Source organism: Haliotis rufescens, unplaced genomic scaffold (assembly GCF_023055435.1).
Source record: "Haliotis rufescens isolate VD_foot unplaced genomic scaffold, xgHalRufe1.0.p SCAF_1, whole genome shotgun sequence".
NCBI lineage: Eukaryota > Metazoa > Mollusca > Gastropoda > Lepetellida > Haliotidae > Haliotis > Haliotis rufescens.
The window spans coordinates 78,196,635-78,216,022 of record NW_025963779.1 but is presented as its reverse complement, the minus strand read 5'-3'; the positions used below and the strand labels follow the sequence as shown (position 1 = coordinate 78,216,022).

Here is a 19,388-nt window from a genome sequence, read left to right as displayed (position 1 = left end):
CTTTTATATATACACTTGTGGACTATTTAGACAGGCTGATACACTTCTCCAGGGATATACTTGTGGACTATTTAGACTGGTAGATACACTTCTCCACAGATATACTTGTGGATTATTTAGACAGGAAGATACACTTCTCCAGGGATATACTTGTGGATTATTTAGACTGGTAGATACACTTCTCCAGGGATATGTTTGTTGATTATTTAGAAAGGTAGATACACTTCTCCTGGGATATACTTGTGGATTATTTAGAAAGGTAGATACACTTCTCCACGGATATATACTTGTGGATTATTTAGACTGGTAGATACACTTCTCCAGGGATATGTTTGTTGATTATTGAGAAAGGTAGATACACTTCTCCTGGGATATACTTGTGGATTATTTAGAAAGGTAGATACACTTCTCCACGGATATATACTTGTGGATTATTTAGACAGGTAGATACGCTTCTCCAGGGATATACTTGTGGATTATTTAGACAGGCTGATACACTTCTGCAGGGATATAATTGTGGATTATTTAGACAGGTAGATACACTTCTCCAGGGATATGCTTGTGGACTATTTAGACAGGTTGATACACTTCTCCAGGGATATACTTGTGGATTATTTAGACAGGGAGATACACTTCTCCACGGATATATACTTGTGGATTATTTAGACAGGTAGATACGCTTCTCCAGGGATATACTTGTGGATTACTTAGACAGGCTGATACACTTCTCCAGGGATATACTTGTGGATTATTTAGACAGGCTGATACATTTCTCCGGGGATATACTTGTGGATCATTTAGACAGGTAGATATACTTCTCTGGGGATACACTTGTGGATTATTTAGACCGGCTGATACACTTCTCCACAGATATACTTGTGGATTATTTAGACAGGTAGATACACTTCTCCAGGGATATACTTGTGGATTATTTAGACCGGTAGATACACTTCTCCACGGATATATACTTGTGGATTATTTAGACAGGTAGATACGCTTCTCCAGGGATATACTTGTGGATTATTTAGACAGGTTGATACACTTCTCCAGGGATATAATTGTGGATTATTTAGACAGGTAGATACACTTCTCCAGGGATATGCTTGTGGACTATTTAGACAGGTTGATACACTTCTCCAGGGATATACTTGTGGATTATTTAGACAGGGAGATACACTTCTCCAGGGATCTACTTGTGGATTATTTAGACTGGTAGATACACTTCTCCAGGGATATGCTTGTTGATTATTTAGACATGTTGATACACTTCTCCAGGGATAAACTTGTGGATTATTTAGTCACGTAGATACACTTCTCCACGGATATATACTTGTGGATTATTTAGACAGGTAGATACGCTTCTCCAGGGATATACTTGTGGATTACTTAGACAGGCTGATACACTTCTCCAGGGATATACTTGTGGATTATTTAGACAGGCTGATACACTTCTGCAGGGATATACTTGTGGATCATTTAGACAGGTAGATACACTTGTCTGGGGATACACGTGTGGATTATTTAGACCGGCTGATACACTTCTCCACAGATATACTTGTGGATTATTTAGACAGGTAGATACACTTCTCCAGGGATATACTTGTGGATTATTTAGACAGGTAGGTACACTTCTCCACGGATATATACTTGTGGATTATTTAGACAGGTAGATACGCTTCTCCAGGGATATGCTTGTGGATTATTTAGACAGGTTGATACACTTCTCCAGGGATATACTTGTGGATTATTTAGACAGGCTGATACACTTCTCCACGGATATAATTGTGGATTATTTAGACAGGTAGATACACTTCTCCAGGGATATGCTTGTGGACTATTTAGACAGGTTGATACACTTCTCCAGGGATATACTTGTGGATTATTTAGACAGGTTGATACACTTCTCTGGGGATATACTTGTGGATTATTTAGACAGGGAGATACACTTTTCCAGGGATCTACTTGTGGATTATTTAGACAGGTAGATACACTTCTCCAGGGATATGCTTGTGGATTATTTAGACAGGTTGATACACTTCTCCAGGGATATGCTTGTGGATTATTTAGACAGGCTGATACATTTCTCCGGGGATATACTTGTGGATCATTTAGACAGGTAGATATACTTCTCTGGGGATACACTTGTGGATTATTTAGACCGGCTGATACACTTCTCCACAGATATACTTGTGGATTATTTAGACAGGTAGATACACTTCTCCAGGGATATACTTGTGGATTATTTAGACCGGTAGATACACTTCTCCACGGATATATACTTGTGGATTATTTAGACAGGTAGATACGCTTCTCCAGGGATATACTTGTGGATTACTTAGACAGGCTGATACACTTCTCCAGGGATATACTTGTGGATTATTTAGACAGGCTGATACATTTCTCCGGGGATATACTTGTGGATCATTTAGACAGGTAGATATACTTCTCTGGGGATACACTTGTGGATTATTTAGACCGGCTGATACACTTCTCCACAGATATACTTGTGGATTATTTAGACAGGTAGATACACTTCTCCAGGGATATACTTGTGGATTATTTAGACCGGTAGATACACTTCTCCACGGATATATACTTGTGGATTATTTAGACAGGTAGATACGCTTCTCCAGGGATATACTTGTGGATTATTTAGACAGGTTGATACACTTCTCCAGGGATATAATTGTGGATTATTTAGACAGGTAGATACACTTCTCCAGGGATATGCTTGTGGACTATTTAGACAGGTTGATACACTTCTCCAGGGATATACTTGTGGATTATTTAGACAGGGAGATACACTTCTCCAGGGATCTACTTGTGGATTATTTAGACTGGTAGATACACTTCTCCAGGGATATGCTTGTTGATTATTTAGACATGTTGATACACTTCTCCAGGGATAAACTTGTGGATTATTTAGTCACGTAGATACACTTCTCCACGGATATATACTTGTGGATTATTTAGACAGGTAGATACGCTTCTCCAGGGATATACTTGTGGATTACTTAGACAGGCTGATACACTTCTCCAGGGATATACTTGTGGATTATTTAGACAGGCTGATACACTTCTGCAGGGATATACTTGTGGATCATTTAGACAGGTAGATACACTTGTCTGGGGATACACGTGTGGATTATTTAGACCGGCTGATACACTTCTCCACAGATATACTTGTGGATTATTTAGACAGGTAGATACACTTCTCCAGGGATATACTTGTGGATTATTTAGACAGGTAGGTACACTTCTCCACGGATATATACTTGTGGATTATTTACACAGGTAGATACGCTTCTCCAGGGATATGCTTGTGGATTATTTAGACAGGTTGATACACTTCTCCAGGGATATACTTGTGGATTATTTAGACAGGCTGATACACTTCTCCACGGATATAATTGTGGATTATTTAGACAGGTAGATACACTTCTCCAGGGATATGCTTGTGGACTATTTAGACAGGTTGATACACTTCTCCAGGGATATACTTGTGGATTATTTAGACAGGTTGATACACTTCTCTGGGGATATACTTGTGGATTATTTAGACAGGGAGATACACTTTTCCAGGGATCTACTTGTGGATTATTTAGACAGGTAGATACACTTCTCCAGGGATATGCTTGTGGATTATTTAGACAGGTTGATACACTTCTCCAGGGATATGCTTGTGGATTATTTAGACAGGTTGATACATTTCTCCGGGGATATACTTGTGGATTATTTAGACAGGGAGATACATTTCTCCGGGGATATGCTTGTGGACTATTTAGACAGGTTGATACACTTCTCCAGGGATATACTTGTGGATTATTTAGACAGGTTGATACACTTCTCCAGGGATATACTTGTGGATTATTTAGACAGGGAGATACACTTCTCCAGGGATATGCTTGTTGATTATTTAGACAGGTTGATACACTTCTCCAGGGATATATACTTGTGGATTATTTAGACAGGTAGATACACTTCTCCAGGGATATACTTGTGGATTATTTAGACAGGGAGATACACTTTTCCAGGGATCTACTTGTGGATTATTTAGACAGGTAGATACACTTCTCCAGGGATATGCTTGTTGATTATTTAGACAGGTTGATACACTTCTCCAGGGATATATACTTGTGGATTATTTAGACAGGTAGATACACTTCTCCAGGGATATACTTGTGGATTATTTAGACAGGGAGATACACTTCTCCAGGGATCTACTTGTTGATTATTTAGTCACGTAGATACACTTCTCCACGGATATATACTTGTGGATTATTTAGACAGGTAGATCTATACGCTTCTCCAGGGATATACTTGTGGATTACTTAGACAGGCTGATACACTTCTCCAGGGATATACTTGTTGATTATTTAGACAGGCTGATACATTTCTCCGGGGATATACTTGTTGATCATTTAGACAGGTAGATACACTTCTCTGGGGATACACTTGTGGATTATTTAGACAGGCTGATACACTTCTCCACAGATATACTTGTGGATTATTTAGACAGGTAGATACACTTCTCCACGGATATACTTGTGGATTATTTAGACAGGTAGATACACTTCTCCTGGGATAGATTTGTGGACTGTTTAGACAGGCTGATACACTTCTCCAGGGATATACTTGTGGATTATTTAGATAGGTTGATACACTTCTCCAGGGATATACTTGTGGATTATTTTGACAAGCTGATACACTTCTCCACGGATGTACTTGTGGACTATTTAGACAGGTTGATACACTTCTCCAGGGAAATGCTTGTTGATTATTTAGATAGGTTGATACACTTCTCCAGGGATATACTTGTGGATTATTTAGACATGTTGATACACTTCTCCAGGGATATACTTGTGGATTATTTAGACATGTTGATACACTTCTCCACGGATGTACTTGTGGACTATTTAGACAGGCTGATACACTTCTCCACGGATGTACTTGTGGACTATTTAGACAGGCTGATACACTTCTCCACGGATATACTTGTGGATTATTTAGACAGGTTGATACACTTCTCCAGGGATATACTTGTGGACTATTTAGACAGGCTGATACACTTCTCCACGGATATACTTGTGGATTATTTAGACAGGGAGATACACTTCTCCAGGGATATACTTGTGGATTATTTAGACATGTTGATACACTTCTCCTGGGATATACTTGTGGATTATTTAGACAGGCTGATACACTTCTCCAGGGATATGCTTGTGGATTATTTAGACAGGCTGATACACTTCTCCAGGGATATGCTTGTGGACTATTTAGACAGGCTGATACACTTCTCCAGGGATCTACTTGTGGATTATTTAGACAGGCTGATACACTTCTCCGTGAATATACTTGTAGATTATTAAGACAGGTAGATACACTTCTCCAGGTATATACTTGTGTATTTTTTAGACAGACTGATACACTTCTCCACGGCTATATTTATGGATTATATTAGATAGATGAATTACAATTATCTTCACAAATCTAGTGGTCAATGCTGTCAGTTACCCTGTTCATGTTTGTTTGATTACAAGGACAGTTGATTGTATGGTTGTATGCATACATAAAGGGGGCTTTTCCCAAAGTAATCATTAATCAGTCCCTGAAGTAATCAGACATAACTCTGTTGTTACTGATACCTTACTCCCCAAAGTAATTACAGCAATAAGGATCTCATAACATAGGAGCAAAAACATATGATTGTAGACAGGAGTCCATTTCTTTTACATAACCTCGATGTTTACTTGGGCTGTATTTTCCCAAAGCATTCTTTCATTTAACTTGCATGTTTCTTATCTTCAAAATATCTTTCTGGTTGTTTTCTTATAGGTATTGCTTTGTCTTTATTTGTGCTTGAAAGTTGTTATAGCCCCGGGGACATGGTGATGTCCTATATGAGCCAGCCTAGAATTGCAAGGTCAAGTGCATGTGTTATGTGTGAAGGGTCAAGTGTGAAGGGTCATGGTCTTGTGTTTGTTTTGTGGTCAACTCACCCTCTTCCAGTTTCAGTTTTGCCACCTCATGTTCAGCCAAGTAGCTAAATTTTTTTGCTGCAAGAAATTAGGAAAGGGAGATCCCAATTAGAAATAAGTCACTTGATTGTGTACGGGTATTGGGTCAGGGACTTGGCCGTTCTTAAATCAACAAGTGTCAAGAGATAGGTGTCTTCAGTGCAACTTCAAGTTAAACAGGTTCCACACCTCTATTGAAGTGGTGATGGCCAAAATGAAAAGCTTTTTACATTGTCCAAGGAAAACAGTGACAGTGACAAGGAATTGATGAAGAGTCAAATCATAGTCCTGATGGTTCACTGTTCATGTTTCCATTAAGGTTCTCAGAAAACTGAAAACTCCAATTGTTTCCTGACAAGTTGCACTGAGACCAGTCAAAGCACAGCTGGATACATCACCAAACTTCTTTAATCATCTTTTAACAATAATGTGTCACAGAGAGAAATCAAACCTGACTGGCTCTCCGTCCCTCGGCCAGTTAGATGGGGGTCTGCTCCGTTGCTGCTCAGCCATCACAGGAAGTCCACACAGACAGACATGCAAGCTAGCTAGCTTTTCTACTACTATCTTAAAACTACTCACAACCCAATGCCAGAGAATGTACAGGTCAATTACAAGCAAGATATCTAAGCAGACATAAAAGATAAAGAGACAGATCACAGCAAAAGAAACAAGTATAGATGACAGACACACCAATTATTATTTTTCCATAGATTTTACTGATTGCAGTGTATATTACGCATTAAAGAATTTCTTCAAAATGTGAATTTGTAGTGATTTAAGGAATCAATAGAATGATGTTTAAACAAATCTAAGAATAGAAATAGACAGGTTGATGCAAGACACAACAACAAGTTGACAACATTCAACATCCAGAATGTGGTACACTCGTATCACTTACTTTGTGTTTTAGGTTCATTCTGTTCCTTGATTTCCTTCTCAAAGAAGCGGCGCTTGTCACTGAACGTCAGACCTTCATTGGGAGCAGACTGATTGTTAGTGTTCTGAAACAGAGAAATGAACACTTAGATACTTGTTCACAGGAAATAACCAAAATATGCATTCTCAATCCATCAACCATGAAGTGATACTTGTACCTTTATTAAAGCAACATTACAAGGAAGCAATGTTCGCGTCTTGGTCTGTGAGGAAATCTAGATATTTGCATAAATCTTAGAATATACAGAAAGAAGATGTTTATATCTATCAGTACTTAATATGGGCTCTGTTCAAATTCTAAAACATAAGTATCTGCATAACAGTCTAGGAACTACTTTTCCATGCTAATCCTTCAGCATCAGTCGCATCTGAACATTGAGGATCGTAAGTTAACTTTACTATTGAAAATGAGATTATACACTGGCTCGCAGAATGTTGTAATTCGTTACGGTAATTGATGGTACACGCTGATTCAACAGTGAGAACAGCCACTTTACAGACACAGCACAAACAGGGAACAATAACACTGGCTGAATGAATGAGTCATGTTGGCAGACGTCAAGAAGCACCAGAAACAGCAGCCTGTTGGGTCACAGTTGGCCCCCAGGGTTATTGTGACCCCCTTGTTGACAAGATGAGGTAATCACACCATGTAACATGTTATCTTTAAGTGTCATTGTAGCATCAGTGCAGACCTATGGATTTCAACTGCTGTTTTCTTTCAATGCAAAGTATATACCAAAATGTCAAACTGACAGAGGAAAGTAGTTGAAATCCATGTCAGTTTTGCCATCAAAGTTATTTTCTAAGTCTTCCCACAGAAAAACCTTGACGACCTGAATAATTGATCAATTTACAATATTCTACTTCATATAAATTGATGAAGGAACAAAAATGTATCCCAATGAGTTTTTTCACATTATATCTAGAAATATCTTTCCGTTGAGAGAATAATTCATACGGTTTGGAAGAAGACATACTAATTTATCTGTAATATTTTTCCACCACAAAAGGTCAGACTAGCTATAACATCGTGACTGTGTGGGCTGGGATTCCTGGCTGCACGAAGCTGGTGACATCAACTTTAGAAGCGACAGATGGATCATGATAAGCAGCATGATGTAAATGAGAGGTAACAACTTCCGACAATCATCAGAGGTGATGTGATCTCTCACATCCTGTGTTGGCGAGGCTGACCTTCATCACCACACTGGGAACTTTCCCAAATAAAACCTCTGGACATGTTGACGAATATCATTGAAGACCCGCTTTGAGTCAGTATGGTTAAGCAATATCATGTCTGGGACACCAGAAAGGGATTTCCCACATTTTACCCATGTGGGGAATTGAACTCAGACCTGTAGTGTGATGAGCAAATGCATTAACCACTAGACTACCCCACCGCCCCCATTCACAGACAAGCATCTCACACAGGATGCTTAGTATCACACACCAGTTCTAAAGATTATGTTTCAGACCTACTTGACAACCCACACAACTGTGTAGGTGTACCTGTGTTTCCACATTCCTGCTAAATTAACTTACTTTCAACGCCTACGCTCTTTAAAACTAAAAGATCTAATATTCCCCATGTCATAACCAGGATTGCGTCACTTTCAGAAAGAATGTTCCACATCGAGTATTCAGAATTCTTAATTCCAATAATTTTCTATGACTATCTAAAATCCATCAAGCACCAATTATTCTATTCTATTGTATCATTCCACCCTAGCAAGGCAAGGTTCCAATGTCAAAGGGTTCCATGATGAAAAAACATGTCCCAGACCACATGTAGAAGAGCCCATCTTAGAATGATCCCAATAGCATCATGACCGGCACCGGCACCACCATCCTCCCTTACAAGACAACGTGGTCCACGAACCCATACTGCCGCCGTCAGCTCCACATTATGATAAACTAGTAGCCATGTCGGCCACCATTCCATCATCTCCATCCAACCTGTAACTCTACAGCAACCCTGGGTATAATTCCACCGGCAACTCCGCTAAATCTTTCCCGGCATGTAGGCGAGTGATCCGAGGAGAAGAGCACAAGGCTGCTGATGTAACTGGTCCATTGTAGAGGAAGCATCATATCCCTCTCTTCTCCACCCTCGACCGATCAGCAACAATACAGGGTCGGGTAGCACATGGGAACCTACCTCCATTGTAGTGGGGTGAAGGGGATGCAACACAACAGGCTATGATGATGATCAGTGCTAGTCTATTCCTTTGTCCAGTCGACAACACGAGATGGCTTGAATTAGACTGACGCTGACTGATCCAACAACCCTCCGACAGTAGCTGATAAATATTCATTACATGGAATATTGATTTTCTAGGACCAGGAATGGTTGGCTGTGCTAGTTGCTTGTTGAGGAGGAGTGGTGGTGTCGAGAACAGTGCACTCTGCTCGAGTTTAAGCGAGGACGGACGGCATTCGGATTTATTGATTTGTTTGGATGCATCTCTACAGGGTGCATTTCATAATTTGATAACGCTTTCATCCCAGAAACACCACACTTTGCTAAATCAAACAGCACAAATATTGAAACTGGCGGTGTGTGTTTTTTCTCTCTATCAAGACCAGATGATCACTGTCAGATGGATCCACTGAGGCCATTGATGTGGAAGACATTTTCATCTTTCTTCTCAAACTTCTGTGTTTTTTCAAACTCAAGCTGTGAAATTCTAAAGCTTCTTATTCCTGGTATAATTGAGTTCAATTTCCATCACAAACAGGTAAAAAATCATCTGTTTATTAAGAAAAAGTTGGAAGGTGTCATGTAAATTGATTGAAGTATTCATAAATTCTTTTGTGAAAATGTTCGGAAAACACCAGACTATTGTGTACCAATTTAATAAATTGATATGAATTGGATCAAAATGTCACAATGGCAATCATCTGAAATGATAAGAAACAAAATGGTAAAAGAGAAGTGTTTTTACAGTCTGATTCACACTTAAATGATCCTTCAATAATTCAGTTTTAGCCAGTACCAGTATATGACTCGCTTAGCCTTTAAATCCATGCCTTCAGCTTGGCATGCACAGGGCAAGCAACACTGCTCATGCAAATATTTCTATCAATTATTCACACAACTGAAAGATAGCTGTCACTGTGGCAGGTGTCATTACCACCTGAAACATGATATCCCACTGTTGGAAGATATCAACTGATAACCTCTCATCCATCAGAAATCATTACACCCACTGCTTAATCCCCCTGTTTTTCTCCCTGTGATTGTCATGTGATAAGACATGTGAGGACTACTACTGCCCACACATCATGTAGGCACATCCATCTTGCATCCCCCTTTAACCATCTACTGATGCATGCAGAAAGTGTCTCATAAGAATAATATGAAACTGAGAGAGGAAAATAATTCTGATTGACGAATGCCCAGAAGATTGAAAAGATTTCTCTTCTTTGCCTGGAATGTAAGACACAAAACTGTGTTCACCTCCCACAGATGATGTTTGACATTGAAACATCAGACGAAAACAATAAAAAAAGACGGAATACCGACTTGAGGCAGAAATATCACATGCCTAGTTTTACCACCCATTACATCAAGGGAGTACTTGTTGCGTCAGAAATGAACCCATGAAACCATGTTATCTTTGGCGGGCAGGTGGATGGGAGGGACAGAATATGTCCCCCCCCCCCCGAGAAATACATCGACATATGTGTTGATGTTTAATGAACAGCTAATCCTTTTTCAGGTATGTGTGCAGCAGGGTTATAATTTTTTCAGCAATTGTTGAGAAGAATTAAAATAGAAAATAATAATTCCCAGCTCCACTTCCCTCCAGAAGATGAAATGCTTGGTCGATTACAAGATTAATAATATAACCCAGGAGGGCTTGTTCATGTTCATCCCGGATCTTGAAAACATTTCTCTCGAATAATATGAAATATTGAAGAAAACTGAGTCAGAACTGTATTATTATCTGTCGGTGATAATTCTCTGCTGAATTGACACCGATCGTTCCTTTTTGTGACACTGGCAACATGGAGTAATTCAACATGTTGAATTCATCACTGCTTGAATGCCTCACATGGGACATGATCAAGTGGCACAACATTAATTGTCTGCAGCTCAATAGCCAACCTGCAGCTGAAGCTGTGATTAGAAGCCGACACCGAGATGACTAAGATGAAATATGGTATGACGTAATTCCCGCAGGCAGTTGATACAGACATGTTGATAATTAACGTGCCATATTCTATCATGTGGGATAAACAATTTTCACTGCGTGTAATTCTACTTGCTTCCTGCTAGATTAAATAGGAAGGCTCTGGTGTCTTTTTAACAAAGCATGGAGTAATAACATGATTCAGTAATTAAATGCATAATAATCAGCAATGATAATTTCAAGTGTTTTTTACAGCCACAATGAACGGCAGGCCAAAACATGAGGATGACAAGGAAAGAACTGGCAAAAATCTGCTTGAAACAATGCTATTCCTTGAGTATCTGAGTATGTAAAAAAGTGAGATAAATTGTCTAATCATGTACAATATAAATATTGTCAGTTATTGTCTGATACAGCCCAAGAAACTCTTATGCATAGCTACCATAGTTGCCATAGAATGCACTCTGATCCAATAAGTGCCCTGACATACTCTAGACCAATCTGTAAGAAATCTTCATACGCAGCCTCAACTAAGACTGAAAATGTACAGGACTATTTTCTTGTTTATATTACACATTATTTCAGAAAACTGCAGTGCAGAAGGGAACATATTTGCCTTGCAACTATCATGGAAAATGTTTAGTTTATTGTTTGAGGTAAGTTTGTTCACAGCTGCTTGATCTCTGAGAACAGATTTAAGTCACTGGGTATTTCACCCCATTTCACCTCACTTCTGTAGTCTGTACCCAAAATAGGAGTGGATGAGAGAGCAAAGATCCAAACTGATGGGTACAGAAGACACAATCAGCCAAATGACAACTGAGTAAGCGAGATGGGTTTGTTTTAGGTTCAAATAGTATTTCAGTGACATCACAGCATGTTGACTGTCACCACTTGGCTTCAATCCAGGAGCAGTGGCACCAACTAAGGTAAGGTGAAAACGGGTTTAACATCGCGTTCAAGATTATTGCACTCATATAGCCATGTGTGTGTGTGTGTGTGTGTGTGTGTGTGTGTGTGTGTGTGTGTGTGTGTGTGTGTGTGTGTGTGTGTGTGTGTGTGTGTGTGTGTGTGTGTGCTAGTTCGGACTCATGATGATTTTAAAGACGCAGTTTAACATGAATACCCCACTCAGACACTGTATACTGACATCCAAGCCGACCAGTCCCTGTTTTAGCCCCTTAATTCCGAGCTCCAGACAGGGTAACAACAAGTACAATCTTTTAACGTCTATTGGTATGACACAGCCAGGGATTGTACCCTCTATCTTCCACTCTACCACCAGACCACAGAGGGGGTCACCAACTAAGCATCCTAATCTGTAGGAATCTGGCAGGATTGAACCCACGATCAGGATATGTTTGCATGACTAAGGCATGCAATTCTGCATATCAAATTCCAGCACCACTGGTGACTGGGTCACCCATGTCAGCAGCAAATGAGACAGTTTATTTTATTCATCACTTTAAGTGATGCCACAGGGGGCCCATTCTGCACTCATGTGGGTAAAGTATCAAATTCCTTGTTTGACTGTCTGCATCATCTCAAACAACACAAACTCAGGCTCCTCATGCCTTCATACATACAAATATCCCAAAACAAAAAGAGCAATTGGATTATTCCATTTCTTGAAAACCTATCAACTTCAGCATCTTTAAATACGACTCAAAGTCCCAGATCGCGTTTGCTTGCTGGCAGGGCTGACCAAGACATGTCAGGGACGAACTTTATGATGCCAAGCTTTCATCAATTTTGTCTCTGAAGGGATCTAAATTCTGATCAGTTCTCCAACATCAAAGACTCAAATTTCTAGCTACAATCAATAGAAGCGGTGCATTAAGAGGTCAGGACCCATAACTCCACAAAGGGAATAACCGGGTGTGACAGAAAACAAAGGTTCCAAGTCGGCTCAATGTCTGACAATGATATGGCCTCCACTGTGATGTACAGAATCACTGGTCCATGGGGTTGGGAAGGAGGCATGAATCCATGGCAATAATAGAAAACACTTCAATGGCTTCTCTGTATTCTATTTTTGACAAGCAAATTGGTTGATGGCCAATTGACTGGAAATAAATATCTACAGATACATCCATAAACATGCAAGGTTACATGGTTAGCGTGGATGCAGTTTCACTTGTCATTACATGAAGGAAGTCATATTTAGCCAAACAATTTCAAACGTTCCTTTTTTCAATCATGTCTGACTGCTGACTTCAACAGCCGAGTTCTCCAATAAACGGCCTGGATTATTCATCACTATTTGAAGTTGAACCCAAGTTGGTATTTGTTCAAATTATTCATTGAATTTTTCAATATTATTGATCACCAAGGTCATGTCATGGAATAAGCATTTTACACATGAACACTACAAATACCTCATACGTGAGACATCTCAATACAATGTGAAATTGATTTAAATATTTTTTGAGAACAACAAGTATTGATACCTGGCTTCCAGAAGTTGCTGATAATATCCAATCAAAACTAACAATTCTGGCACTATAAAATCTGCCCAATCGCCCAAATCTATTCCTTAATATTCTGGTCATCTCTCACTTCTTCTAATATTTTCCAAATCTCAAACAGTCTGATTTATTGCATTATCAACATCAAATGACATAATTGAAGTTAATTCTATAAAACCACTTCATTCCTGACCAGCATTTCACATTGAATCCCGAACCACGTTATTACGATGCAATTAGCTGCAATTAACTTCAACAGATTCAATTTCCTCAGTGCTTTATGATCCAAACATGATTGATATGAAGATCTGGCAACTTCTTAAGGAATTGAATCATTTCAGAATTAAATGTCTTGCTAGTCTTTTATCTGTCTGACTCACAAGGCAAACTGGCTGGCTTCACACAGCTCCACCATCTTCACATGTTAAACCCAACATATTGTTCACAAGAAAAACAGATTTTGCCGTCTCTTCATGGTAATTATCTCAAGCCATGTCAATACTTGCCACCACTGCTGACATACAAATATTATGAAATCTGTCCGCTTAAAACATTTATCAAACAATACAGTCTTTAGAAGAATCTTGATTGGCTGGTGAGTATGCAAGTATGCAATCTGCTAGAGCTGTTGTATGACAGTGGAGCTACAGATGGAGTTCAGGAACGATTTGGTGCCTGGACAAGACTTGATTACTTACAGACGACCATGACAAAGACACGACAGCTGACTGTTCCATTCACTCACTTGCATACCTTACTGTTGTGATGGACAAAAATTCCTCACAATCTGCTCAAAATAGAGATGCACTTTCTACACTCATGTACAGGCATAAGTTGTCAGAGACAAGCCTCATTTCACTATTTATTGACTTTTTCGTGATCTAAAAGATTGTGATAGGCAGCATAAACCAGAACAGAAACACCCTTCTGCTACCTGAGAAATGTGAGTGAGTGGTGAATGTTGTTTTATGCCACAGTAATCAATACTCAAACTACATCACATCCAAGTAAATAATCAAGCCTTGGGCCAGGCCAACCAGTGGTTGAAAGAACGCGCAACAATCCACACCAGTCTGATCATGAAATGACGGCATTTTGAAATAACATGCACATTTATAGTGGTTCTAGAAAACATCATCTCTTGTTGATTGTCACATTAAAATAAATACATTCTTGCAATTTTACTCTGAAACATGGATACATATATTGTGGCTTCAGTGTTTTGTTTTGTTTTGACCCAACACTGAAAGACGTTCTATACATCCACAATCACATCTCCCTAAAGACTGTCTCCCGCCATTACCATACTCTCCATCAGTCTGTAGCTGAATCCCTTATTTATCTTCTACTCAGGTATCAGTTATTTTCATCTTCAAATAAAACAAGTGATATTTACTGATTTAAATTGTAACAAAGCATTCTATTTTCATAAAGAACAATCTGTTTCAACTACGGCTAATATTAACATCATTTGAAAAATTGCAGATGATTAATATATAATAATGTTACTTAATGCCATGTTGAAGAAACTACAATGTAACTCACAGTGAACTATTTTCAGACCGAGAATTGCGCAAGTAAATGACAAATGGTTTACTGATCTGCAAGTTTCTCTTGTTAAATATAACATGCAGCGTGATCCGATCGGACAAAACAGCATCTAGTTTCAGGATTCCTGGTGAAGCGTGGGTTGTTTAACTCAGCAGCAGTCAGCTATATCACAGCGGCTTGTATGTCCGGACCAGGCAAACCACCAATGATCCATGCAGTTGTGGTAAAATTTTGAGTAAATTATTTACAGGTTAACATGACAACAGTAACAAGTCTGCATAAAAAAATAACTTCTTTCACGCTCTCAATCACTATTCTCATAAGCCAAATAACATGAGTGAGTGAGGTAGTTTACAGGCCTTTAAACAGTATATATATCATGGCATGACACCTTGATGTGGGAAGTAAGTTTGACATTACGCAAGTCTTACATATTTACTACTGTGGTGAAACCCATGAGCATAGCTTTAGTGCTCACAATCCTAGCAATATAATCAGGTCGACCCAGGATTCAAACCCAGGATCACAGGTGTTAGAGGGGATGCAACTTGGCACAGTGAATCATGGCTACTTAGACAACTGGGCCCCTCCAATGAACACAAAAAGGCAAAGTTATAGTTATTTCTTATTCCTGCTTCAACGAAACTCATTGAAAGGTTTGTCAAACCAATTACTGTAACAAAACACTGAGTGGGTTAGATCGTTGACTTTGTGTGCTGGCGATTAGGTGCCTCACTCTTAGAGTGTAGGTTCAAATCCCAGGTTGGAACTAAACCCCAAAGAGTATAGAATTTGAACTTTACCAAGAAAGTGTTATTCCAAATATAACATTTGTTCTATGTGACCACTTTCTTAAAGGTATTGTGTATTCAAACCAATTACTGTTGTCGAGACACATCTCTGCTAATATGCAGATAGGGCAGAGTGACCATTCCAATCAATGCCATCAACAATGGCGGTTATCTAACACATGGTTACAATGCTAATAATATCACCAAGAACACATGTGGCAGCATGTATGCAAATATCTAACAATTAGGGACTAACCCATATCATCTATCAGCTGCAAGTAATTTCGGTAGCGTGCCTCAGCTGCCCGAACTGTTTCAAGACAAAGAAAATTGTCCAATGGGATGAATATTATATAAGGAACAAACGCAACAGTGATGGATGATAATAAATGGGAAGACTAGCAGATGTGAATCTTTTCCACAATGCAGCTACGGGGTATATTTCACACCTTGTCCATCTATACAAGCTTAGTATCAGCCGTCAAATTGACTAACGAGGGAGTCATAATCAGCAGCTTCACACACACATAGCAATCTGTCACCTGAATTAGATGCATCACAAACCATCTCACACAAAGGGGAGGAAATCCATACAAACAAGATAGTGGCCATGTAGATGCATAAAAATTTCATGCTGGGAAATATATCATTTACAAGTCAATATCATTATTAACATCATCAGGGATAGCGAGTGATAAGTTGGATGTAACGACACATTGGGCAGTATTTCAGTGTCAGCTTGATGTGGTCGGAAAGCCTGAACTAATGCAGGTCTTAGACGCTTACCACTTTGGTGAGAGTAAACAGAATGCTTAGGTGCTAAAAAACCTAGCTTCAACTTCAAGGCAAATATTGGATTTCAAACAAAGATCAGAGGATCCTGACTCACTTGAGGACACAACACAGCTAATTGTGGTTCTCCCTATTCAGGGGTTGCCAATATCACTAGCAAGCCTTTCCAAGGATTTCTAATGTTAAAGGTATCCTTTGGACAGAAGTAGTTTTGGACAACGTAATTACGTTATAACTATTCATGCCAGTGGACTTCCCAGGTTAATTTCTGTGGCTGTGCAGGCCTCAGTTACAAATGTCACATTAGTGTTACTGGAAAGGTAAATCCCACAAAAAACTGGCTGAAGTCTTGTAAAGATCTTGAAGTGAGTGAGTTGGGTTTAAAGCCGCTTTTAACAGTATTCCAGTTATATCACTGTGTGTCAGCTTAATGTGAGAGGAGAGCTTGAAGTGTTGCAGTTCTCAGACGTTGACCATTTCGGTGAAACCCATGAGCGCGGGTATGGTGCTAACAAACCTAGAAACATAATCCGGGCAATCATAGGTTTCTGGCGTGCCCAAAGGACGCAACTCTGCACAGGCGACTGGGCCACCCATGCCCCCGATACACTTTAAGACTGAGCCGGACATGTTTTACACAACTCAATTATTAATATTTTTTTAATCTGCATCATTCCATTAGATAATTTGGAATCCCTTAAAGCCTCTCTTTTACAGACTCTAATTTCTTATATATATTTTTTACAGCCTTACTTCGGCATTTCACCAACTTGATACTTCATTTGCATATTCATCTGGCACATACAATATATGGCTAAATAATTCAACAACATGGTGCTGTGCAATAGGCATGGGAAAAGCATTCACAGAATTCTCCAATCCTAGATTTGGAAGCCTGTGTATTGGTGTATCCCACAACTCTCACACTGCCTTGCTACAGAGATGGTGATGAGGTGATACACAGGCAGGCAAGACAAGTGGAATTTCCCATCCCTCCCCATGCAGAGGCACTGTAAATGTTAATCTCTCTCCTAACTTGAGCTGACATTTCAAGCACTAACCTTCTATGTAATAGTCATCAAATATCAAACGGTCCAATAATTTCCATTTATGGCAAGGTTTTGATGAATAATTCATGAATGATGGCAAATTATTATCAAGATAACATGATCCTGCATCATGTAAGCCATTAGAGTTTCCGAGTGTGTCGTCATTGATTGTCCAAGAGAGGCTGTGAAACTACGACTGAGCAGTGAGATTGGGATAATAAATTTCTAAGGAGGTGACTCTACCTTTGTGGCAGAGAAAGAAAAAAAGAAAATGGCAAAAAATATACATATATTTGCAACAAATTCTTTCTCTGTTGTCTTGGTTAACACTCATTGAGACCTGACAGGATTTAATTCAGTTTATAAGATGCTAGCAAAACAGGTATCTGTATGATGTGTATAAAAAGCAATGTCAGAAATTAAGGGAGAGAAGGGATTCTTGAGCTTTGCTGCTCTAGCACTTGAACCTAAAAGGCCCCCCAAATCTTTACCATTGGTGTTAAAACAATGACCAGTTCACATTCATTCTTAAGTTCAAATGACTGCCTCCATGGTCTTGTGGTAGAGCGTCCGCCTGGACGCGTTATACCAAAAGACATTAAATGATGGTACTTGTTGTTACCCTGTCTGATGCTCAACATTAAAGAGCTAAAACAAGGACTGGTCAGTTATATGGTGGTTGAAAACTATCATTTTGGTATGTTCATATTATTTTGTTATTAAATGTGACGAAGTCATAACGTCACTTTGTAGTACTACTTGCATACCCTTTTGCCACAAGCAACACGAACAGACAGTGTCATCAGCAGACAACATGTCCTTGACACCACTCACAGACAGTGTCATCAGGAGACAACATGTCCTTGACACCACTCACAGACAGTGTCAACAGGATACAACATGTCCTTGACACCACTCACAGACAGTGTCATCAGGAGACAACATGTCCTTGACACCACTCACAGACAGTGTCAACAGGAGATAACAAATCCTTGACACCACTCACAGACAGTGTCAACAGGAGACAACAAATCCTTGACACCACTCACAGACAGTGTCAACAGGAGACAACATATCCTTGACACCACTCACAGACAGTGTCAACAGGAGACAACATATCCTTGACACCACTCACAGTGTCATCATGAGACAACATATCCTTGACACCACTCACAGACAGTGTCAACAGGAGACAACATATCCTTGACACCATTCACAGACAGTGTCATCAGGAGACAACATGTCCTTGACACCACTCACAGACAGTGTCATCAGGAGACAACATATCCTTGACACCACTCACAGACAGTGTCATCAGGAGACAACAAAGCCTTGACACCACTCACAGACAGTGTCATCAGGAGACAACATATCCTTGACACCACTCAAAGACAGTGTCATCAGGAGACAACATGTCCTTGACACCACTCACAGACTGTGTCAACAGGAGACAACATGTCCTTGACACCACTCACAGACAGTGTCATCAGGAGACAACATATCCTTGACACCACTCACAGACAGTGTCATCAGGAGACAACATATCCTTGACACCATTCACAGACAGTGTCATCAGGAGACAACATATCCTTGACACCACTCACAGACAGTGTCAACAGGAGACAACATATCCTTGACACCA

At 39.5% G+C, this 19,388-nt stretch overlaps 1 protein-coding gene across 23 annotated transcripts in view; it reads right to left on the bottom strand.

Annotated features, from left to right (window-relative positions):
* The window catches only part of LOC124147884 (protein scribble homolog), a 122,524-nt gene that overhangs the window by 18,372 nt on the left and 84,764 nt on the right, over positions 1-19,388 (bottom strand). For 13 of the 23 annotated variants that reach the window (XR_006862892.2, XR_006862893.2, XR_006862894.2 and 10 more), the window contains 2 exons: positions 6,919-7,021; positions 6,000-6,056 (listed from right to left, as the gene is read on the bottom strand). Coding sequence is in view for 20 of the 23 variants with exons in the window: in XM_046518705.2 (XP_046374661.2) it covers positions 6,000-6,056; positions 6,919-7,021 (160 nt within the window). In the remaining 3 variants the exon portion in view is untranslated. The remainder of the gene's footprint in view (positions 1-5,999; positions 6,057-6,918; positions 7,022-19,388) is intronic. The other 10 variants (XM_046518711.2, XM_046518721.2, XM_046518712.2 and 7 more) reach the window with 1 other exon arrangement.